At 45.7% G+C, this 25,561-nt stretch overlaps 1 protein-coding gene across 1 annotated transcript in view; it reads left to right on the top strand.

Moving 5' to 3' along the window:
• MAP6 (microtubule associated protein 6) overlaps nucleotides 1-25,117 on the top strand; it is a 60,375-nt gene extending 35,258 nt beyond the window's left edge. The window contains exons 2-4 of the mRNA XM_083436626.1: nucleotides 4,697-4,910; nucleotides 8,947-9,143; nucleotides 24,912-25,117. Of these exons, the coding sequence (XP_083292752.1) occupies nucleotides 4,697-4,910; nucleotides 8,947-9,143; nucleotides 24,912-25,011 (511 nt within the window). The 3' untranslated portion in view covers nucleotides 25,012-25,117. The remainder of the gene's footprint in view (nucleotides 1-4,696; nucleotides 4,911-8,946; nucleotides 9,144-24,911) is intronic.
• Nucleotides 25,118-25,561: the final 444 nt, after the last annotated feature.

Below are 25,561 nucleotides of genomic sequence, written 5' to 3'. Positions count from 1 at the left end.
TTCCATTAAGAGTTTGAGTGTAATCCTTGACGCCTCCCTTTCCAAGGACGTGCAGGTTACAGCAATAGCCAAGGCGACATTTTTCCACCTTCGCCGCATCAAGAGGTTGGTCCCTTACCTTTCCCGCCCCGACCTGGCCACAGTGATCCATGCGACAGTCACCTCCAGGCTTGACTACTGTAATTTGCTCTACGTGGGGCTGTCCTTGAAGCTGTCCCAGAAACTCCAGCGGGTGCAGAATGCTGCAGCGAGGCTCCTCACGGAGTCTCTGCCATGGGAGCATATTCACCCAGTGCTTTTCCAGCTGTATTGGCTCCCGGTGGAGTACAGGGTCAGATTTAAGGTGCTGGTTTTGACCTTTAAAGCCCTTCACGGCCTAGGACCCTTGTACCTACAGGACAGCCTCTCCTGGTATGCCCCACGGAGGACCTTAAGGTCCATAAATAGCAACACCCTAGAGGTCCTGGGCCCTAAGGAAGTCAGATTAGCCTCAACCAGAGCCAGGGCCTTTTCAACACTGGCCCCGGCCTGGTGGAACGCTCTGTCTCATGAGACCAGGGCCCTGCAGGATCTGATTTCTTTCCGCAGGGCCTGTAAGACAGAGTTGTTCCGCCTGGCCTTTGGCTTGGAGTCAATTTGATTCCCTCCCCCCCTCTTTCTTTTTCCTTTCTCCTCCTGTGATGAGGCTGCATTTTAATGTTTTAATGTTGTATTTTAATCTTGTTTTTAAATTGTATTTTAATCAACTTGGGTTTTTTATTGATTGTTAGCCGCCCTTAGCCCGGTCTTGGCTGGGGAGGGCAGGGTATAAATAAAATCTATTATTATTATTATTATTATTAGTTATCGCCCACTTTGGAAAGTTTGTTTTAGAAGGATGGGGAGATATAGAGAACAGGAAGCCAGTTTCCCCCGAACTGTTAGTACCAGTAGAGTTGTGCAGCTGTTTATATTGAGCCCATTACCTGTCAGAATCTGGATACCAGTTGCTGGAAGCTGCAGGAGAGGATAGAGGTCTTGTGTTCAAATCCTGTTGGGAATGGATGAAGGGAATGGATATCAGAATGGTTAAGATCACTGACCATTCCCCTATATCTGCCATCCTCCAAATAGGTCATATTAATAGGTCCTATTCTTGGAGGTTTAACCCTTGGTTGGTAGCTGATGAACAGAGTAAGGTTAAAATAAAAATAGTGCTAAAAAGGTATTTTGAGGAAAATAAAGACCCAGATCTCCCATTAACAACAAAATGGGAAGCCATGAAAGCAGTCATTAGGGGAGAATGTATTCAGAGCTTGTCAGTGTTTTTAAAAAAGGGAAAGATAGAAGGATTAGGGAGGTAGAAGCGGAGGTCAGGATATTGGAGGAGAAATTTAGGGTGTCTAAGCAAAAGAAGGATAAGGAAAAAAATTAGACCAAAAGAGGGAAGAGTTGAAAGTTTTAGATATAAATAGAACTACATTAAAGTTGGGACGCGGGTGGCGCTGTGGGTAAAAGCCTCAGCGCCTAGGGCTTGCCGATCGAAAGTTCGGCGGTTCGAATCCCTGCGGCGGGGTGTGCTCCCGTTGTTCAGTCCCAGCGCCTGCCAACCTAGCAGTTCGAAAGCACCCCTGGGTGCAAGTAGATAAATAGGGACCGCTTACTGGCGGGAAGGTAAATGGCGTTCCGTGTGCTGCGCTGGCTCGCCAGATGCGGCTTTGTCACGCTGGCCACATGACCCAGAAGTGTCTCCGGACAGCGCTGGCCCCCGGCCTCTTAAGTGAGATGGGCGCACAACCCCAGAGTCTGTCAAGACTGGCCCGTACGGGCAGGGGTACCTTTACCTTTACTTTACATTAAAGTTATGGTACAGTAAACAAAAATATTATGAATTTGAAGGGATATGTGAGAACAGGATGCTGGACTATAGATGGGCCTTTGGCCTTATCCAGGCCATAGCTGGCAACTTTTCCCTTTTCTTGTGAGGAATCCTATTTGGAATAAGGGAATTTCCCTTTAAAAAAGGGAAGCGTTGACAGCTATGATCCAGGCAGCTCTTCGTATGCTCATATGAAGTTTATGGGTGTTTATTTTCTTGTTCAGAAAGCTCACCTTAAAAAAAAAAAAAATTCCTCTAAGCTGGCAAACTACTACCACTACTACTACTGATGATGATGATGATGATTTAAAAGCCCTATGAACCCTGAAATTACAAAACAGACAACAATGCTAATACGCAAAAAACAGTAAAATAGAAAAAACATGCCTCCTTCATTACAGTAGCAGGAACCAAAGTGTTTGGGGAACGGGTGCATGGAGGACAACATTTTCGGGGAACACCAGCGAAGAATGGAACCACGGACAGCAGCCATTTTGAGCTCGGCTGTAGTGTTGAATCAAGTCTCCTTGTTCCACATTTCAGTCTCCAGGGACTTCATTTTATCCATTTTATCCATATCACGTTGTGTCAGTGGATTCTACTCCCTGCCCCACAAAGACGGGGATGTGAATATTCCCCAGCATCCCCTAAATTTCTGGCCAGCTTACTGGCTCCGGCTGTTATAAACGCATGAAATAAGTGACTGTTCAGAGTATGAATACCAAAGGCACATAGCCCTTGAGCGTGTTGGGGGGCTGCGGAAAAGCTCGCTGACCTTGTGAGGTCTTCTGAGGATGTGGTCATGGACACCAGTCACAAAATGGCTCCCATGGCGGCCAAAATGGCTGTCAACGGGTCATGACATAACACAAAATGGCTGCCCTAGGGTGTGGCATAGCACAAGATGGCCGCATCTAAAAGAACAGGGGGGAAAACAATAGGACTGTGACATTCCCAAGCTTGGGAAATCTCAATTTTTATTTTAAAAAAAACAACTGTTTGAAACATATGAATAGCAAAACACATTCCACTGTAGACTGGAACTAGGATGCACAGAAAACCCAATTCAGAGATTATTACTGAACTCTGTTATTCCATGGGCGGGCATGCAGAACCACAAACAAAAACATGTATGGAATGGTGTCTAATCATCATACATTTATTTATTTAAATGACTTTACCCCCCCAAAAGGGGGGAGGCTTACAGAGAGGCTGCACAAATCACTAAAACAAACAAAAGTCCCCCAAACGGAGGAAATTTATACAGTGGAACCTCGGTTGTCGAACGTAATCTGTTCCAGAAGACCGTTTGACTTCCGAAACGTTCGATAACTAAGGCGCAATGGGCGCCTGGCAAAATCCGTTGGAAAATATGGAGAAATGCGCCTCAGAAGCTGTTGGACTTCCGAGGTGCGTTCGAAAAAACAGAAGAATTTGCTTCCGGGTTGTCGTTGTTCGAAAGCTGAAATGTTTGACTTCCGAAGTGTTCGACCACCGAGGTTCCACTGTCAATGGCCTCAAAGTTTGACAGTGCCACTGAACCCCACAAGCATGAGACAGACGTGCTGACTGGAGATGGGGAAACACCTTCTTTTTGTGCAGAAGGTTATAAACTTTCATCTCAGTTTCTCCTCTGCCTGAAATCCTGGAGAGCTGCTGCCAGTCAGTGCCAACAACACTGAGGTAAATGGACCAATGGTCAGACACAGGAGAAGGCAATTTCCTATCTTCCAGTTTTAGTGGTCCACGCTTGATCTAACAGATCTAAACCAGGATCTTCTTTTGGCACCTGCCCAGTACCACCTTATTCCCCTACCAAGTGATACTACGCTCCAGCCCGTGATCACTCTGTAGCCTCCAGCTCTGGCTCTTGAGTTTTGAAAGACCAGGCAACCTGACATGGCAACAGCCTCTTCCCCCAAACCCTTGGGTAGAGGGTGGGGGAGCTCTCTGTGTCTATCGCAGATATTAATATTGCTCAGCGTGAAGTCACCGGATGCATAAAGACTTGCTCCTTTTGGAGTGAAACATCGTCTAGACCAGCGGTTCTCAACCTGTGGGTCCCCAGATGTTGTTGGACTACAACTCCCATCATCCCTGACCACTGGTCATGCTGGCTAGGAATGATGGGAGTTGTAGTCCAACAATGTCTGGGGACCCGCAGGTTGAGAAACACTGGTCTAGACCCATTAGATTGTTGAAACTTTACTTGCAGAACTTTCTTCAAAAACAGAATGAAAAAATCAAAGGTACATCCCAATAATTCCATACAATGTCTTTTTTTGTGTGCCAATTATTTTTTTATTGGTTTTCCATAATTCCATCTTGTGCAAGTCAAACACAGACCCATCTTCTTAGAAATAGAAGAAACCTATAATCAGAGCCGACTAACATAGCTGTCTCTAACGTGGGCTCCATTTTGCCTGCATTTCAGCCGCTTAGGCTGTGCAGCATCTTAGGTTAAGGGTAGCATCTCACTCCCACAGAGCCTGAGAGCAAAGACTTAGCCAGCACCCTTCCAAGATGGCGCATTTGCAACCGAATACCTTTGTCACCTGATCTAAGGTTAAACACTCACATGTTAGCTAGCTGACAACAGTTAATTATCAACTCATCAAGGAGTTCAGAGACCACTTAGTATACTCCAGTGGCATTTCCCCACATTAAAGCCTTCAGTGATACACATCTAGGCATTTCCTGTGTCAATTAAAAAACCGACACTGTTCAGCATAACAGTGTGTACAAACAGAAAGCTACTGAAGCCATTCTGTTTCGTAGCCCTTCTGGCCAGCCTTTTGATTCCCTGCTTCTCACTCAAGCTCTCCCCCTTCCCCTCAGAAATGAATTCCAACCCTGGACAGACGTCAAGCCGGTGAAAGCCATCAAAGTCAAGCCCCAGTACAAGTTTCCGGAGGGGAAGATGAACCACAAAACGAGTTACAGCACCCAGTTCACTGTCGAAGGGGCAAAGCCCGGCCCTTCGGATAACAAATTCCTCGAGCATCGGAGGATACGGAGCCTGTACAGCGAGCCCTACAAGGAAATCACAAAGGTAAGGGAGACGGGAGACGGGCGGCACGGCTCCTCTGTGGGATACTTCCCCGCCGAAACAAAACATTAGTTTATTTCATACTTTTGTATGCTGCTTCCTAGCACGCTGGCTGGGGCTGATGGGAGTTGGAGTCCAGCGTCATCTGGAGGGGGGGAGGTCCTCCCTCCCTGCTCTGTGGCAAATTTGGGGAGGGGGGAGTCTCTGCGGGGTCAACAGGATGCACCACTCCTCACGCATCCCACTAACATCCCGTCCAGTTGGTTGGCTAGTTCAGAAGTTCTCACCTCCATGGACTGCTCTATGATTTGACTTCAGTTTCATTTTGGCCCATAAACCAGATTCGACAGAGACTACGAACCATCAGATCAGTCTCCCGCTGTTGCAAAAGCTTCAGGGCTTGGGGTTTTCGTTTTGTTTTCAGGGCCTATAGTAACCCCTAGTATCTCTGTGTGCCCTCGTTTGTTCACTACAAATCTATACATGATCTGATGTAAGCCAGGGTCCCCCAACCTGCGGCCCATGGGCCAGAAGCAGCCCACGGAGGCCGTTTAACTGACCCCCGAGCCGCCCCCAAACCAAGCTGCCCTCTTGGCAAGTTCCCGCGCGCTGCACTAAACCGGCACAGCGCAGCGTGGGGACTCTCTTCCGCTGCTCTGGAAATCACTTCTGCACATGCCCAGATGCCGGAAATCACGTCTGCGCATGTCGGCAGCACCGGAAATTGCTTCTGCACATGCCCAGACACTGAAAATCGCTTCTGCGCAGGCACAATTTTCAGCATCTGGGCATGTGCAGAACTGATATCCGGCACCGCAGAAATAAAGGTAAAGGGACCCCTGACCGTTAGGTCCAGTTGTGGCCGACTCTGGGATTGCGGCACTCATCTCGCTTTACTGGCCGAGGGAGCCAGCGTACAGCTTCCGGGTCATGTGGCCAGCATGACTAAGCCGCTTCTGGCGAACCAGAGCAGCGCATGGAAACGCCGTTTACCTTCCCGCCAGAGCGGTACCTATTTACTTGCACTTTGACGTGCTTTCGAACTGCTAGGTTGGCAGAAGCAGGGACCGAGCAATGGGAGCTCACCCCGTTGTGGGGATTCAAACCGCCAACCTTCTGATCGGCAAGTCCTAGGCTCTGTGGTTTAACCCACAGCGCCACCTGTGTTCCAGACATGCGCAGACGCAATTTCCAGCGTCGCGCTGCGCTGGCCTGGCCCACAAAGGATCTCTGTTTGAGTGATCCGGCCCACGCCCGGTAATCCTTGCCGACCCCTGATGTAAGCAGATTAATTTCCTGGATCTGCAGAGCACTGGTGTAGCATGGCTCTCAGCTTCCCTTGTGCCGCAGGATTCAGGATGCTGCCTTCACCACCACACAGGGAGCCTCCTCAGACATTTTCTGACCTCTCGGGGATGGTGGTGTGAGGGGCAGAGATCGGGGCATCTCTTCAGGGCCCTGGCTAGGGGTCTCTCTCAGCCTTTAATGCCCAAGGTTTTAGAAGGGCCCTGCACAAAACTCCCTGGATATATCTGGCTGCAATTTTTGGGCAGGCTAATCCACTTAAGAGGGACGCAGGTGTGGGTTGATCCCCAAGAGGGTTCCAGGGGGCAGATCTCTGTTTTTCTAAAGAGTTTTGTTTTTGTTTTTTACTCCTTAGCTTAACCACCATCACCCTAAGGAATCCGCAACCTTTAAAACTGGCCTGGGTCCATTTTTCTTCCTGAATTTCTGCCAGGCTAATTCACCCTAGTGGGAGCATTGCAGCAGCCTTTCCCCAGCTAAACAGGGGGTTTCAAATACCCAGCTCAGGCAGGGAATAAATCCTTTCCCTTTCTCTCCTGCCACACAGTGGTACCTTGGTTCTCAAACTTAATCTGTTCTGGAAGTCCATTCCAAAACTAAAGCGTTCCAAAACCAAGGTGCATTTTCCCATAGAAAATAATGCAAAATGGATTAATTTGTGCCGGACTTTTAAAAACAATCCCCGAAACAGCAATTTAACATGGATTTTACTCTCTAACGAGACCATTGACCCATAAAATGAAAGCAATAAACAGTGTACTGCAGCCACACAATCACTCAGTAGCTGAACTGGGTTCCACAGAGTCACGAAAACAAAACAAAGAAGCTGCAAAAATGAAAACGCTGACTTTCCCCCTAAAGAAGGCTCAACATTACTACCCTCCCCTTTTAAAAAAGGTCAACAACTTTGACATTCCTCCCTAAAGAAAGCTCAACAACTTTGACCTGATTGCCAGTTTTTTATTCTGTGAGTAAATCACAATTTCATGGGAGCTGGATGTCTCTGCTCAACGGCATGTGCAGAAACCATCTTCTTGACCATTGGACCCAGTCTTGGTCTCATCCAATCTGCCAGAGCCTATCTTCGCATGCAGGGGGAACCCCTAAATCCCTGAGGGTTTGAGACCCCATCAGCTTCCCTCACCTGGTTTAGCTGGCCAGTTGAAGCCATTCCTAGGGTGTGGCCGCTGTTGCCTCCTGACAGCATGTAATAATAATAATAATAATAATAATAATAATAATAATAATAATAATAATAAACAACTTTATTTATACCCCACCCACCCCAGCCAGAGCTGGGCTCAGGGCGGCTAACACCAATAAAATCACAATAAAGGGGTGTTATGTACTGAGTTGAATAGCATTCAGAACGCAGCAGTCTGATTGGTCCTAGAACAATAGGATTCAGAATGCAGCAATCAGATTGGTCCTAGAACAATGCAGCAGTCTGATTGGTCCGCAGGAGCCACCCAATCCAGCTCCAGGTGGAAGGGAATCCGCAATCTGATTGGCCTACAGGAGAATCCTGGAATTAGCCAATCATGTGGGGCCCCTTGTATAAATAATGTATATAAAGCAGACATTCTGGGGGAACTTCCATTCCTCCTCACCACTATGAGCTGAATAAAGAGCATGAAATCCACTCTCGACTCCAAGTATATTTCAGGGGGAGAAAGAGAGGGGGCGGGGAAACCAATTTAAAATGCAGCCTCATTTTAAAGTAGCTGATAAATCAAGACCATAAGGGGAGGGAAACATAGGGTCAGACTGAGTCCAAACTAAAGGCCAGGCGGAACAGCTCTGGCTTGCAGGCCCTGCGGAAAGATGTCAAGTCCCGCAGGGCCCTGGTCTCTTGTGACAGAGTGTTCCACCAAGTCGGGGCCAGTACTGAAAAGGCCCTGGCCCTAGTTGAGACCAATCTAACCACCATGCGTCTTGGGACCTCCAAAATGTTGTCATTTGTGGACCTTAAGGTCCTCTGCGGAGCCACAGGTGAGAACTGAGTGCTGGGTGGCCATCAAAGCTGGACAAACTACCCCAGAAGGAGCACAGCATGTCCCTACCAGTGGTACTAACTGTCCCCTAATGCTCCATACAGTGGTACCTTGGTTTACGAACTTAATCCATTCCAGAAGTCCGTTCTTAAACCAAAGCGTTCTTAAACCAAGGCACGCTTTCCCATAGCACCGAGGGACTCAATTTACACTCAACAGGAAGCGGAACATGTTCTGCTTCCAAGGCAAAGTTCACAAACCAAAACACATACTTCTGGGTTTGCAGCGTTCTTAATCCAAGTTGTTCATCAACTAAGCTGTTCCACTGCATATCAGACAGAGATGCAAGGCAAATCTTGTGGCCCACAAGCCTGATGGTGGTGCATACACAAAGAGGGTTAATGCTTCTAAGGACAGGTTAGTTCACCAGTCAGCTTAAAGCAGGCATAGGCCAAATCGGCCCTCCAGATGTTTTGGGACTACAACTCCCATCATCCCTAGCTAACGGGACCAGTGGTCAGGGATGATGGGAGTTGTAGTCCTAAAACATCTGGAGGGCCGAGTTGGCCTGTGCCTGGCTTAAAGGCCTTGACGCTGCCCTCTCGATGAAACCTTTGCCACCGTTCGGCAACGCCTCTCTAAATTCGCTTTTCTCCTCCCTCCCCCTCACCTCTCCTTGTGTGTTGTGTGTGTTGTTTCTCTTTTGTGCCGGCGGCGGCTTGCCGGTTGCACCCGCCCAGGTGGAGAAGCCGAGCCCTCAGCCTTCTAAGCCAAAAAAGACGACCACAAGCCATAAACCCCTGAAAAAGGCCAAAGATAAGCAGATGGTTTCGAGCCGGTCGTCTAAGAAAAAGAGCTCCGAGGGGCCCAGCGCAACAAACGCCGAGGAAAAGGAGAAGAGTAAAGAGATGAACAATAAATTGGCCGAGGCGAAAGAGTAAATTTCACTGCTCTTACTTGCTTTTCTCTTTCTCTCTCTCTCTCTTTCTCTCGTTTTCTGTCCCCCCCTCCTTTTATTTTCTTTATTTTCTTTATTTTATTAAATAAAGGCCACAAAATTAATTAGAGGCTTCTAATCTGCCTGTGTTCCAATTGTATTAGAAGCTTTTTATCTTTGATTTCAAAGGCGGATTAGAAAGCCTCCTTTTTGCAAGGGGGGGGGGTTGTTTGGCTGCCTAGCGTAATAGGAGGCAGGGAAAGGCATAGCAGATTAGTTTGCAGCCTGCGTACATCAGAGATTTAGGGGGGGAGATAGAACAGGACAGGGGCTGGGAGACAGGTCTTCTTGTCTAGCTTTCGCCCCGGATAAACAGGTTGGCCTGGTTTTTTGGGGCATCAAAAATCCTGCCAAACCTGTTGTACCCAGGGGCAATAATGAGGCAAAGGGAGTGTGTGTATATTCACACACTGAAAGCAGTATCCCATTTGACCACTTCCAGCTCCCTTAAAAACAAATACTAGTCTCTGCCCGAGTGCCCCTTTCTTATGCCTTAGCCTATAAAGCTCAGAGGAAGAACAACCTCAATCCATACCACTAAGAGAGGGTGTAAAATAAATATTGGTTCGTGCGTAAAAAATAATCTATCTGATAGCCCTCCCGAACCTCCTTGCGGTGTTTTTTAAAAGTCAAAGTAATTTACATTTCTGTGGGGGTGAACGGGACCGCCTTGTCGCTCCTAAGCAATTTGGAAAAGGGCCAGGATCAGCCCCTTCGTTTTTGAGGACAGATGCAAAACCCGTGACCTGGAATTTGAGGGCCCGCCCCTTCCCACCCACAATGCCTTAGGAGAACATGGCGCTTGCTGTGATGTCACAGCGTCCCGTATTTCCTAGCCCCGCCTCGGCCAATCAGGGTGGAGAGCATCTCATGTTGTGACGTCACCAGGAGAAAGTTCTACTAAACATGACAGAAGGAAAGAGGGGGGAGGAACAATGCAATTCCCATTAACCTAGTTTCTTTGGACATCTGCAGCCCGCACCGTGCGAGGTTTCGAAATTTGTAATGGCGACGTTAAACATCTCCCAGTGGAAATGCTCTTTTTCAGCTTACAAGTCCACGTAGCTCAGAGGTTCAGGGGTAGAAAACCTTGCAGAAGTACCGTATTTTTTTTTGCTCTATAAGACTCACTTTTTCCCTCCTAAAAAGTTAGGGGAAATGTGTGTGCGTCTTACAGAGCGAATGCAGGCTGCGCAGCTATCCCAGAAGCCAGAACAGCAAGAGGGATCGCTGCTTTCACTGCGCAGCGATCCCTCTTGCTGTTCTGGCTTTTGAGATTCAGAATATATATTTTTTCTTGTTTTCCTCCTCCAAAAACTAGGTGCGTCTTGTGGAGCGAAAAATACGGTAGATCAGAAACCAGAAAATAAAAAGGGAACGGTTTGGTCTCCAGAATATAAAAAGAGACCCAGGGATTTCTGTGATCAGTCTAAACGGTATGGCCAGAACCCTGCTGATTTCAGATTATGGCACATAGAAAGCTGCATTCTACCGTGCCCTCGGTCTACCTTGCTCAGCATTCCCTACACTGGCTGGCAGCAACTCCCCAGGTTTCAGAGGTCTCTCCTAGCCCTACCTGAGCTCGCATGTTGGGACCGGTTGTCCTCAGCAGAGGTTGGTTTCATACCTTGCCAACAGCAGAGAATTTTCCTCATTTCCACCCCATGCTGAAAATAACATGAAATTTCAAGATCTCCACTTGGCAGCCATGTGCACCGACGTCGTGATTTGTCCAACATTTTCGCCTGCGAAAAAGGGCAGATCAAGCGTTGTGTGTGTCGCATGCGTGTGATGTCAGATATCCACACAGGTGTGATGTGAGAGACTGTATAAACCTGGAGTCTGCTGAGGACAGCCGGCGTCAGCAGATGACCTCATGATGATGTCACACAACTGACGATGGCGTCATGCAAGTGTCAGCTGATCGCTGCTGAACCACCATCACAAATTTGAAGAATACTAGTTAGTATCTCTCCAGGTGAGTTCTGGAAATACAGATTAGGTTCATCAGAGGCCCCGGGTGCTTTCTCATGTCAAAGACAAAACAGTTTTTAGTTTGTTTTTCTGGTTCCTCCAATGTACAAGTAAGAACATCACCGCAAGCGACTGGGAAAAGAATAATTCACTGCCCAGAGAAGCAGCCGTTGGGTTTAATTGGTCTTTGGCCCCAAATTGCCAATTAGTTTTTAAAAGAACGTTAACAAAACAGGAAAGGCGATTGGGATGGATCAAAAGGGCAAATTTCCAGGTCCACAGTTGCTATGGAGATGTTCGAGAAAGGCTTCCACACACATCCCTCCCTACCCCATGAATCTTTTTTAGTATTATTATTTATAGAGCGCAAGATTTGCGGAATGTAAATTTTTGAGGTAGTTGAGAAAGAAGCAGAAATACTGTCTTTGCCGCAGAACCAGGTTAGGGGAAAAACAGATCTCGGGCTGCAGACCTAACCATCTCTGCCCAGAAGTAAGGCCTATTGAATTGAGTTGGGCTTACTTCCGTGTAAGTGGAGGTTTTAGGATTGCAGCCTCCGAGGCTGGGGTGGGGTGGGTGAGCGGGTGGGGTGAGCTGTATGATAACTGGGTAGCAAATGTCTGTGGGCTTGGCTTTGGCTCCTGAACTGAATGCAAAAACCGTACTGTATTTGTGTGTGATGTGTTCTATTAAGGCTTGCTCCCGAATGCTTTCGGCTATAGAGTATGTGTAACAAAATTCTGTGGTGTATCTCCAAGTGTAGCTATATTATATTAGTATGAAGTATAGCCAGGTTTGTGTGTTTGTGGGTTGTTGGGTGGGTGGGGGTTCGGCTCGGTCGTCGGTCGGGGGCCTGTTCTTATACCTCCAGTGCTTTGGAGAAATGCAGGAATATCCAGAAGGAAGCGTAGAAATATAATTGCAAATGTGTGATGCATTAAAAAGGAAAAAAAAAATTCTCAACAAAGATACATGCATCGTGGAGAGCTTCATTGGTTGATCATAATGCTCATTTGCTATTCAGAATGCTTTTTAAAAAGGAAAAGAAACCTGCATGGACATTGCTTGATTATAGAAATTTGCAGCTCTGAAAAGATGCTCCTTCATTCTGCGACAGCATCTCATCCACATGCTCCATGAGAGCCCTGCAGCAAAAAGTTGGGCCATGTTTTTCTAAAGAGTTTTTTTTTTTAAACTCCTTCCCTTAACCACCATCACCCTAAGGAATCCGCAACCTTTAAAACTGGCCTGGGTCCATTTTTCTTCTTGAATTTCTGCCAGCTGGCCACAGCAAACAGGGGGTTTCAAATACCCAGCTCAGGCAAGGAATAAATCCTTTTCCTTTCTCTTCTGCCATACAGTGGTGCCTTGGTTCTCAAACTTAATCTGTTCCGGAAGTCCGTTCCAAAACCAAAGTGTTCCAAAACCAAGGCACGCTTTCCCATAGAAAATGGATTAATTTGTGCCAGACTTTTAAAAACAACCCCTGACACAGCAATTTGACATGGATTTTACTAACGAGACCATTGACCCATAAAATGAAAGCAATAGACAATGTACTGCTGTCACACAATCAATCAATCAGTAGCTGAACTGGGTTCCACAGAGTCACCAAAACAAAACAAAGAAGCCGCAAAAACAAAAACGCAAAATAAACAGCAGAAACAGACCTCAGCGTAACACTCAAAACAGAAGGGTGGCACTCAAATCGGAGCACGTTCGGCTTCTGGAAAAAGTTCGCAAACCGGAACATCTACTTCTGTGTTTGCAGGGTTTGGGTTCCAAGTTGTTTGAGGACCAAGGCACCACTGTATTTGGAAATTTGGGGTGACAGATATTTATTTGGGTGGACGGGAACAGGGAATGGATTTGGATAGTGGAGGGAGAAGGTGCTACATTTGATCTTTGAAGCACTGTCAGTTGACACACAGAGCAAAGGGTAGCCATAGAAAAGTGTTATACTACCGGTATGCTATCTCCAGTCCTGGGCAGAACTGGGATATGATTCGGCCTGGCTCAGGCAGCCGAACGAGGCAGGAGACCAGGAGCTTCCTTCGCAGGCTGAATAGCATCTTAGGTGTGCGTGCATGTGCACTTTTCACCAGGACAGTGGTGAAGGAGGGAAAGCGTGGCTCCACCTCTCCCTGCACAATCCTGACCTCCCCTCCTCACTGAGATGGCTGTTCAAAGAACAAAAAGCACACACACTTAAATAAGGAAAAATCACACACCGCAAATATGCCAGTCTGATTACAGTCTGATGCTAGAGCTGATTTGAGAACTCTCAGGTTAGCAAAGGTTGATCTAATTCAGCGTTTCCTGCCGGTTTCGGACTACAATTCCCATCATCCCTTGCAAGCTAGGGGTGATGGGAGTTGTAGTCCGAAAAACAGCTGGAGACCCAAGTTTGGGAAAGACTGATTTGAGGCAAGTGCGCGGAACCTTGGACCTGCCAGATGTCTCCAAACTACAGCTCCCATCAGCTTTAGCAAGCATAGCCAATGACCAGGGGTGGTGGGAGTTGTAGTTCGTCAACATCTGGAGGGACAAAGGTTGGCCAAATCTGAGCTAATGCATTTTTCTTTGATCCAAAGCCCCATTAATCATAACTGGGCAGATTAAATGCTCACCTGCCCTCTTATAGGATGCTAAGATGCCCCTACCGGTCTGTGGGGAGACTCCAGTCTAATGAAACAAGGAGGTGTGTTTTGTTTTGTTTTCGTATTTAAAAAATCCTCATGAGTCATGGAGGGTGCAAGAGGCCTTTAGTGACTTATCTTTTCTCTGGTTAACACCCAAGTGTCTCTTTTAAGACCGACATATTGCGGCAGCAGCACCTGAAATCTCCTGTGGTCTTGGATGCAAAACACGATTTAGTTTCATTCAGCCATTCAGGTTTTCCTTCCGAACTGTGTCTCGGCAAACTTTTGTAACTCCCTCATTCTTTGCATTCCTTGTACAAATATTTGCTTGCTGGCTTCCCTTCCCGTTTTTTCACCACCTTCCTTTTGAATATTCCTGCGCTTTCTCGTCTGCTTGTTTGATCACCTCCTTCCTTGTACTGTTATATCCTCTTTTTTGCCTGAGATGGTGCTTAAGGTCCTCTTCACGGCTTGTTGACACTCCCACTCACCTTGGCTTTGCAAAAAAAAAAACCCTGAAATAAATTCCACAACCACACGCTTTGCTCATCTGCGGTGTTTCTGTTGGGGGGGTCTTGTGTGGTCTTTTCACAAGCTTATCCATGCTCATGATTCTGCGAGGCAGACCCAAGTTGTCTTAAGAGATATTTTGTGGCCTCGATTCTGCAGCATTATCACCAAGAGCGGCAAAATTGTCTCCCTAAACTTTGCTAAGAATTCACTGTCTCAGTACTGCCTTCAGTTTTGCTGTTAGTATAATCACAGCCAGACCGATATTAATGTATAGCCAATAGATTGTGGTGTGTTTGTTCAAATAGAGGGTCACTTTCTTCTTCTTCTTCTTCTTCCTGGACAACGATAAATAAATGCTGAACGCAAACACCCACTTCCTTGATTTTTTTTTGTTTTTACCCTCCGAATTGAGTAAGCCAAAGAGGTTTCCTTTTTTGACGGTAAGTCCCACAAGAGACCTTAGTTTCATCTGGGAGAAATCGTGAGAACGATGCTCTGCAAAGTTTGGTTCTCTTTCAAGCTTGAGCTGATTGATCGATTAGGAATAATAATAATAATAATAATAATAATAATAATAATAATAATAGGAAGAGGGGGAAAGTAAGGATGGAGGCAAAAGTTTGCTTCAGTTTGCATGTAAAAGTGAGCCTACTGTTATGGAAAAATCTAGACGCTAGGCTGCTAAGTCACCCATCTCGTCGGGCAGAGCCCACGGGTCCCTGCGGAATAAAGGAAGGAGTCTAGCCAACTGGAGCAAATAGCTGTAGACCAAAGTTTATTGCGCAATAGGTTCAAAGAGCAAATTTGAACCCCGAGGATGGGGTGACAAAGACTTTTAAAACTTTCCCACCATATCCCAGAATACAGTTCATACAGCATCATTGCTACATCACTGACATGTCACAAAAGGGGAGGGGTTAACCTTGGCAAACATGTCCAGACAAGTCCTTGGTACAAGATTAGCATAAGCAGACATGGCAGGGCAAAACTCAGGTATAAGATTAGCATGGACAAATATGTCTTAAGTACCCACCACCCAAAAGTACAATAGAAGTTCCTTTGCATGTCTGGAGCCTGAGGCAAGTCAGGTGTTGAGGTTTGGCTTCCCTTGGATAACAATGAGCCCAGCAATTGTCACCTCCGGGAACTTCCTGGAGTCCTTTTTCAAGGGGAAAATAGCTTTGGAATGGAGAGAACTGGGAAAGGAGATGATTTTATATTATTTTTTAAGCTAGGTAACTTCCCTGAGCTGTCAAGTTGAAAGGATACATTCAGCCATTATATTTGTAATATTTAACTTTAAAGATGTGCCCCCCCCCCCGGTAATTTCCATAACACTACGCAATTCACACTTTGCAAAACTGCAAAGCCAACTTTTCAAACATGCACTCCTCTGAATGTTGCAGTACATTTCTCTAGCCAAGTAATGTGCACAAACAGGCAAATATTACTAGGGTAAAGAAGGTGGTGTGCATTAAAACATATATATTAGTGACAATAGCATACCAAAAAAGCACTCTGTTAGGAGAAACTGTTTTGCGAAAATGTGAATATTGGGCAAAATTGCATATATAAATGTGTTTGGGGTGGGAGGGGAGGATGCACTAAAACGCTGGCGAATTTTCATGAAGGCATATATATATATATATATATATATATATATATATATACACAGTGGTGCCCCGCAAGACGAATGCCTCGCAAGACGGAAAACCCGCTAGATGAAAGGGTTTTCCGTTTTGGAGGTGCTTCGCAAAACGAATTTGCTATGGGCTTGCTTCGCAAGATGAAAATGTCTTGCGATTCCTGGGGTTTTTTTCCCCTCCCCCCCCCCTTTTCCCCAAGCCCCTAAGCCGCTTAACAGCTGTTCGCTAAGCCGCTTAACAGCTGATCGCTAAACCGCTTAACAGCTGATCTAAGCCGCTTATCAGTTTATCTAAGCCGCTAATAGCCTTTTAGCAGCTAATCCGCTAATCCCTTAAGCCGCTAATAGCCGCTAAACCGCTAATAGCGCTAATCCGCTAATGGGCTTGCTTCGCAAGACGAAAAAAACCGCAAGACGAAGAGACTTGCGGAACGGATTCTTTTCGTCTTGCGAGGCACCACTGTATATAATTGCAAACGTAATGTGACAATGTGGAGAACTGAATTTTCAGACTGGGGAAATGAGGTACCAAGCTGGACATATCCGCTCGCCCCTAGCTGCAAGTTAAACGCATTTCTTCTCCACTGTTTTGGCAACCTTTGGTTCTGGTGTGTTCTTTTGCAGTGAGGAATGAGTACGGGAACTTGCGAGAAAATTGTCCTCAGGCCTAACCCTGCATGGCAGATTTGCTTTATTACAATATTATGCCTCCTACAGATCTCAAAAAGGCACCCATGCTGAGGTCTAGTGGCACATGAACTTATGGATTCAGCCGCAAAATTAACAGTTGCCTCTTAAACACACATTTTATTGGCGGAAGGAGTATAGCAGGTTATTGGTGCAAATCCCAGCACCTATGCCGCAAATCATAGGAAACTCTTTTAATTGCATCGATGAACTGGCTGGTGGCTTTTACTGTTCGATACAGGTTTTCAAAGGCATAAAACAATCAAATCCACACATATAAATGAAAAACACAAGCCCCCATTGTCAGCAAACAGGCTTTAGTGCTTTCTTGAAAGGGTTCGTCATTCATCTACTACAGTAGGTATCTGTTTACCGACAGCAGCGAGACTGGAACTCGGAACCTTTTTGTGTAGGAAAAAGCAAAGGTGCCTGGGATCACGGCCTTTTGAGTTTGCCTTGGTGGTTATGGATGTTGCTCTCCACAAAACCCCTTCTTCATTTCCTTGAATGGAAGGAAACCAAGATGGCACATAATATTACGTAGGGCAAGGCAGCCTCCCTCATAGGCCATCTTGTAATGAATGCAGTCGTCAGAGGAACAGCTTGTCCAACTAAACCCAACCATTAAAGTTAAAGGGACCCCTGACCATTAGGTCCAGTCATGGCCGACTCTGGGGTTGCAGCGCTCATCTCGCTTTATTGGCTGAGGGAGCTGGCGTACAGCTTCCGGGTCATGTGGCCAGCATGACTAAGCCGCATCTGGCAAGCCAGAGCAGCGCATGGAAATGCCGTTTACCTTCCCGCCAGAGCGGTACTTATTTATCTACTTGCACTTTGACGTGCTTTCGAACTGCTAGGTTGGCAGAAGCAGGGACCGAGCAACGGGAGCTCACCCTGTCACGGGGATTCGAACCGCCGACCTTCTGATCGGCAAGCCCTAGGCTCTGTGGTTTAACCCACAGTGCCACCCGCATCCCTAACCCAACCCTTAGGAAGCAGTTAATGTGAACAGCAGCATAAACTCTTGAATGCATTTTCTGAGAACTCTTTGTTCATGGGAACGTTACCTGCCGAAAGCCCTGCCACACTCTTTCACCGGAGACCAAAGGAGAAAATGGCGGAGGTTTGATTGGGATTCCACCCGCCGCGATCGCGTGGGAAGAAATTTCTTTGTGTTGCGACATTGCCCAACCACAAAATATGCTCTTAAAAACACCCGACCACTGTTTTTTTGATGTTACACGTGTGACTAGAAGCTCCCGTTTTGTGAGGAGGCTCAAACGATCCTTTTTCAAATGTGGGTGCATTTTGTGACCATCGGAGGATGGTTTTATTAAACGTTTTGCTCCATGGTGTGGCTGTCAAGGGCATAGCAATGTGTCAGGTTTCAAAGATGGCATGTCTTGGGCTGAACCCAAGACTTCTTCTTTCATGTTTCGACCGCAAATACATGAAAAGATGCCAAACTCTAATACAGTGGTGCCCCGCAAGACGAATGCCTCGCAAGATGGAAAACCCGCAAGACGAAAGGGTTTTCCGTTTTCAGAGGCGCTTCGCAAGACGAATTTCCCTATGGGCTTGCTTCGCAAGACGAAAATGACGAAAATCTTTGAGGGGTTTTTTCGCTCCCCAACCCCTTTTTCTAAAGCGCTAAGCTGCTAATAGCCTTTTAGCAGCTAATCCGCTAATCCCTTAAGCCTTTAATAGCCGTTAATAGCCCTTAAACTGCCAATAGTGCTAATAGCGCTAATCCGCTAATGGGCTTGCTTCGCAAGACGAAAAAACCGCAAGACGAAAAGACTCGCGGAACGGATTCTTTTCGTCTTGCGAGGCACCACTGTACCTCCACTCAGTGGGACATAGGGGTACGCATATGGCTAAACATTTTGTGAATCTTTGTACTTTTGTCCATTTACTGTATTTATTTCCCCTGATTTGAAGTATAAAATGGTGATTTTCTCAAGTCAAAATGAGAGTACCCCTAAACATTTTTTAAGGGGGGGGAAAGTATTGCCTCCACTCAACATTGGAAATCCTCTAATAATTTCAAATTGGACAATCTATCTACTAATGTTTGGACTTCCAATATGTGGCTTTGCACAACTGAAGTATTTTAAGACATTTCCCCACTCCTCTCCTCCCAAATCCATTTTTATTGGACCCAATTCTACTCAGCCTATATAGACAGTATAGTTTTCCAGCACTGTTGTCGGGTAGATATCCCCTCACGGGTCATTCCCCTTTCTAGAAACATTGGGTAGAGTGTCCTTCTAGGACCAAGGAGCTGCGGGTTCAAATCCCCTCTCAACTAGGGAGAGTTTCTTAGGCGAGTTGTATTCTGCCCTACCTCACCGGGTTGTTGTGATGTTGAGGTGGGAAATGGCAAGAACCATGTGGGCTGCTTGGAGTACCTTGGAGGAAAATTGGGTTGTAAATGAAACGAAACAAGATAATAATAATAATAATAATAATAATAATAATAATAATAATAATAATTTATTATTTGTACCCCGCCCATCTGGCTGGCTTTCCCCAGCCACTCTGGGCGGCTTCAACAGAGACTAAAAATACACTAAAATGTCACACGTTAAAAACTTCCCTGAACAGGGCTGCCTTCAGATGTCTTCTAAAAGTCTGGTAGTTGTTGTTCTCTTTGACATTTGGTGGGAGGGCGTTCCACAGGGCGGGTGCCACTACCGAGAAGGCCCTCTGCCTGGTTCCCTGTAACTTGAGTTCTCGCAATGAGGGAACCGCCAGAAGGCCCTCGGAGCTGGACCTCAGTGTCCGGGTAGAACGATGCGGGTGGAGAAGCTCCTTCAGGTATACTGGGCCGAGGCCGTTTAGGGCTTTCAAGGTCAGTACCAACACTTTGAATTGTGCTCGGAAACGTACTGGGAGCCAACGTAGGTCTTTCAAGACCGGTGTTATGTGGTCTCGGCGGCCGCTCCCAGTCACCAGTCAAGCTGCCGCATTCTGGATTAGTTGTAGTTTCCGCCTTCTGCCCACAGACAGACACGGTCCCATTCCCAGTGTCGAAATAAGATTCAGCTGTCAGCCAGCCCAGCTCCTGCACATGAAATGGGCTGGTTTAGCCATTTTGTTCTTTGCCTCAGACAGCAAAACATCTTCTAGCCTGTCGCTGGAGACGAAAGCACCCCGACTGTCCTGGACAAAGCCTGATTTAGACAAACACCACAAAATGAAGGAAAACCTCAGATGAAATAAGCAAATGGAATAAATCCATGCTTCATGGGGGCTCGCTTTTATTTAGAGGAAGGCCGGAAATAATTTTGGTTCTGAGCGCCGAACTAAAAGCAGGGGAAAGAAGTAACCAGAGCTTTTGGGGTGAAATCTCCACTTGCACTGAATTTGGAAAAACTGCAAAAGGAGTTTTTTGTCACCACAGCAGTCAGCAGGGATAGGGAAGAGATTTGGTTTGGATTGCATTTCGATGCATACTTACTTAATCTGTACTTCCTGAAACAATTAGCAAACTTTAGCACAGGTCGCCATTGACCTCCACACTTCTCTGAATTTTGCAATGCAGTTCAGCAACCAAAAAGTGTGTACAAAAATTGTTAGGGGGAATTAAGTGTGAAAATGCATATAGGAGACAAAATTGCATACAAAAAATGCATATATTGGGATAAAGAGGAATTAACATGCTGCTGAATATTCACGAGGAGTTGTTAATTGCGAACTTAAGCAGAATTACAGTGGACTGGGAAAATGAGGAGTGAAGACACCATAATTAACAAATTCACCCACCTCCAGCAATCAGCTGCTGTAGGAAGCTCTGAGACGGGACCTAGTGTTGATCATCAACTCTCTTTCTTGCCTGGTCCCTAAGAATAAGTTGCATTCTTTACATTAAATTCCCATAAAATAAATGCCTCGCACACCCAGATATTCTCTTTGTCTCTCACGCCTACGCAAGCAAACACCATAATAAATGTTTTCACGTTCAAGATGCTCTCAAGAACTTTACCCAGTCTCGCCAAGAATTGGCTTCCACAAAATGTCCAACTTGGCTTTGGAAATTGCCGCTTAGAGTCCTGTACAGATAATAATAATAATAATAATAATAATAATAATAATATCTTTATTGTCATTGCCCCCTTCAGGGACAACGAAATTACTTGGCTGCTCCATAAAAACACTAATTAAAAAATATAGTAAAATACAAAGGAGATTTGATGACTTTCAAAGTCCGGGCTTCCCATTCAGGGCCGAGATCGCTCTGGAGAAGAAGCTGTTCTTAAGACGGCTCGTTCTTGTCTTCATCGTCCTGTATCTCCGTCCCGACGGCAAGAGCTCGAAGAGACAGTGACCAGGATGCGATGGATCTTTTACTATGTCCAGTGCCTTCCTATGGCACCTTGTGGCATAAATCTGCTCTAAGGTGGAGAGTGGGCAGCCAACAATGCTCTCTGCTGCCTTAACAACCCTGCGCAACCCCATCCTGTCCTGGGTAGTACAGCTTCCGTACCACACACATAAGCCATAAGTGAGCACGCTCTCAATGGCACAGTGATAGAAGGCAAGCAGCAGTTTCTGCGGAAGATGGTTTTTCCTTAGTATTCTCAAAAAATACAGTCTCTGCTACGCCTTCTTCACAAGCCCCCTTGTGTTGACACTCCAGGACAGATCCTCTTGTAATTCAATGCCCAAAAATCTGAACGTTGTTACCCTTTCCACACAGACCCCATCAATCAAAAGTGGCTGGACATTGCTCTTCTGTCTCCTAAATTCACCACAAGTTCCTTTGTCTTCCTTGTATTTATGAGCAAGTTGTTAGCTCTGCACCACTCTGTCAGTCGCTCCACCTCATCTCTATAATCCATTTCACCCTCCCTTTCAGAGATGAGCCCAATCACGGTTGTGTCATCACAACTTAAGAAACAAAAGAAAATGGTCCAATCATAAACAAGAGATAAGACGACCGATCCCAATGCAATTCATGCAATTCACTTGGATTGTGACCACTGGATCTTTCCGCTTAATGGATGCTGCAAATCTGCTTAGCAAATCCACTAAGCCCCACCAGCATTGGGGATGTTAAAAAAATACCATATTCTGGGCTTTTGCAAGAAAACGGGTGACTGCACCTCCTGCTGATTATTTTCCTTCATCTTTTAAAGATGGAGATGATGACACATGGGGGGGGGGACTTAACCCTTCCCTCCCACACAGATTCCCCACCCAATTCACACGATAAACATCTCTAAAACAGGTCCCGGGAGATTAAGATGCCATAAAGACCTGCAAAAGCATGATAACAACTACAAAACACACACACACACAAAATATTATTTGTGACACGCAGATGTGAACCAAGTGGATCATTTTGGGGAAAGCTTTGCAAGCGAGGGAGAGTCAAAGTATCTGGCCATCTCTGGTCTTCTCTCTCTCTCTCTCTCTCTCTCTCTCTGCAGTCAAGTCTTCTCTGTGAATTTTCCATACACTGTAGCACATCCTGGTGAATTCATTCTTCATAGATGGCAAAGGCTTTCCTATTTGCCAGCCTCTACCTTTTGCTTTAGAGGGACGTGGGTGGCGCTGTGAGTTAAACCAAAAGACTTGCCGATCAGAAGGTCGGTGGTTCGAATCCCCGCGGCGGAGTGAGCTCCCGTTGCTCAGGCCCTGCTCCTGCCAACCTAGCAGTTCAAAAGCACGCCAGTGCAAGTAGATAAATAGGTACCGCTCCGGCGGCAAGGTAAACGGTGTTTCTGTGCGCTGCTCTGGTTCGCCAGAAGCAGCTTAGTCCTGCTGGCCACATGACCCGGAAGCTGTACGCCGGCTCCCTCGGCCAGTAAAGCGAGATGAGCGCCACAACTCCAGAGTCGGTCACGACTGGACCTAATGGTCAGGGGTCCCTTTACCTTTACCTTTTGCTTTAGGGACGTGGGTGGCACTGTGGGTTAAACCATAGAGCCTAGGACTTGCTGATCAGAAGGTCGGCGGTTCGAATCCCTGCAATGGGTTGAGCTCCCGTTGCTCTGTCCCTGCTCCTGCCAACCTAGCATTTCGAAAGCATGTCAAAGTGCAAGTAGATAAATAGGTACCACTATGGCGGGAAGGTAAACGGCGTTTCCATGTGCTGCTCTGGTTCGCCAGAAGCGGCTTAGTCCTGCTGGCCACATGACCCGGAAGCTGTACGCCGGCTCCCTCGGCCAGTAAAGCGAGATGAGCGCCGCAACCCCAGAGTCGGCCACGACTGGACCTAATGGTCAGGGGTCCCTTTACCTTTACCTTTTGCTTTAAGGGGAAGCAAACGGCTGGGGTGTCATTTTGAATAAACTCCAAAATATGTGGTTGAAATTTCCACATGCGGATGTCGAGGTGCAGCTTGCAAAAGCAGATTAGAAATTTTCCCTGCTTAGGGACTGACTATCTCTCATCTACAACAGAGGACGGGCCTCAGACTAGAATATACATCATCATCCTTTGCACATTGGGCTGTTTAGGAGCCTTATTATCTGAGTTCAAAAAGAAAATGACCCAAAGAAAAACAGCTCTGGATTTTTTTGGGCTCTTCAATTATTGTCCACCTTTTGGCTACAGCCCCGTAACGAAATAAACACTTTCACAAAGGATTATTCATATATAAAATGTGAATCTTCTTCCATATTGTAAGCCTTCAGGGTGCGATATCAAAAGCCAGTTTCAACATGACTCCATTACACGCAGCTGTTAACAGGAGCATAGTTCTAATTTTCTCATTAAGTAGACAGTTTGGGGAGTTGTTTGGCTTTCTATGCAAGTAATAATAATTGGCAAATCCATTAAATAGCCAATATTGGATGGGAGAGGTATTGAACTCACTGAGGGCTCAACATGCCATAAAACCAGCATAGCTTAGTAGCTCCAGTTTAGGCCAACCTTTGAGAGCAGAAACACACTATGATAAGCTTTCCACATTTCAAGAAGTAAAAATAAATTTAAGAAAGGTTGTTGAGTTTTGGGAAAAAGTTTCGAAAACCCAGACATTTCCCAATTTCCCGAAATTCATTATTGGAATCTCAGATATGTCCAGGGAAATCCAGACATATGGCAACCCTACCCAATGAATTGTTTTTATGAGTTTTTATCCAACGAAGTCATGCTCAGAGTAGACCCATTGGAGCAATGGACTACAGACAGTGATGTTTATTGATTTCGGTAGCTGCTGCTTCTTTTTTTAAATAATCTTTATTAGTTTTTCAATTAGATACTCCACATACACATATTGTATTACATTTTACATTTATACCTCCTCTTCAGAGCTGACTTCCCTCCTTCCTTCTTCTGGTTTTTTATCTCACATATAATGTTATCACATTATTTTCTTCCATTTTATATATTGTTACCCATTTTCTATATTTCTCCATAGTGTATCCATAAATAAGTCCTCATGTTTATACAATTCTTGTTGTCTGTCTGTATTCATTTACCACGACTGTTAGTTATATAAGTTTCCTTCAACATTTTGCTTCTTATTATTTTCATTATCCATCACTTTTCTTAATCTTTCCCGTTATGAGGTTTGTTTCCAATTCTACTGGTTTTACTATTTCATCTTATCCTTCCTATATACAACATAAATTTCCCCCATTCTTTTTGAAATGTTTCCTCGCCCTGTTGTCGAATTTCCCCCCTTAGTTTGGCTATTTCTGCATATTCCATTACCAGCTGCTAGCCCAGGTTTGGACATAGCTGTCAACTTACAGATTTGAAAATAAGGGACCAGCAGCCTCGAAAACAAGCGATCAGCAGCCAAAATAAGGGATCAACAATTACTTTTATAAAATACATATTTTGTTGCGTGCAAATGGCTTTAGATACCTATTAGGTCCATAAATTACCATGTAGCATATATTCAACACAAAAAAACAGCAACAATTTGTTGTTGACAAAGGACAGCTGGACATAGAAAGGGCCCCATTTACCTTCAGTAGCTTATTTAAGGGACATCATCAATAAGGGACAGCAGCGGGACATGGCGCTGGGATAAGGGACTGCCCCGCCAAATAAGGGACGCTTGACAGCTATGGGTTTGGAAACAGCAGCAATCTCCAACAGTAGAAGAATGGTGACAGATTTCGGTAGCTTCTTAGCCAGCTGCAACCCGATGACACCTTATGACACGCTACGCAAATGACACGCTACGCAAATGATTGCAAGGTCTGCTGCTTTTATGTGTGACAGAATAGGCTTTCGGTCAGTCTTGTGGCATGATGACTTCTTTCTCTCTTTTTTTGCTTTCAGTGCCTCCATTAAAACAACCGGTGCTACAGACAAGGAACCCATTTCCTTAGGACGGGACCAGCTGGTTGAGGTTAGGCCCCTGCCTTCCATTCCTGAGTAAGCAGTCGGGACAAGCATGTAGCCTGCATGAAACGTATAAAAGACTTATTTGAATAATAATACAAAAAATAATAATTCAAAAATCAATAAAGTGGTGCTAGATCCTCTGTTGTCTCTGGAATCATTTGCAGAATTGTGTCTGGATTCATTCCATCAAGTTGCTTCCTCAGATGAGAATGGCGAGAGTTGGATTTTGACAACATCTGGAGAGCAAAAAGTAATACAGTGGTACCTCGGGTTACATACGCTTCAGGTTACACACTCCGCTAACCCAGAAATAGTGCTTCAGGTTAAGAACTTTGCTTCAGGATGAGAACAGAAATTCTGCAGCAGCGGGAGGCCCCATTAGCCAAAGTGGTGCTTCAGGTTAAGAACAGTTTCAGGTTAAGAACGGACCTCCGGAACAAATTAAGTGCTTAACCTGAGGTACCACTGTAGTAATAGTAATAGTAATTTATTATTTGTACCCCACCCATCTGGTGGGTTTCCCCAGCCACTCTGGCCGGCTTCCAACAAAGATTAAAAATACATTAAAATGTCACACATTAAAA

This window comes from Podarcis tiliguerta, assembly GCF_965153285.1.
Source record: "Podarcis tiliguerta genome assembly, chromosome: 4".
In the NCBI taxonomy this organism is placed as follows: Eukaryota; Metazoa; Chordata; class Lepidosauria; order Squamata; family Lacertidae; genus Podarcis; species Podarcis tiliguerta.
This window is presented reverse-complemented; position numbering and strand designations above follow the sequence as displayed.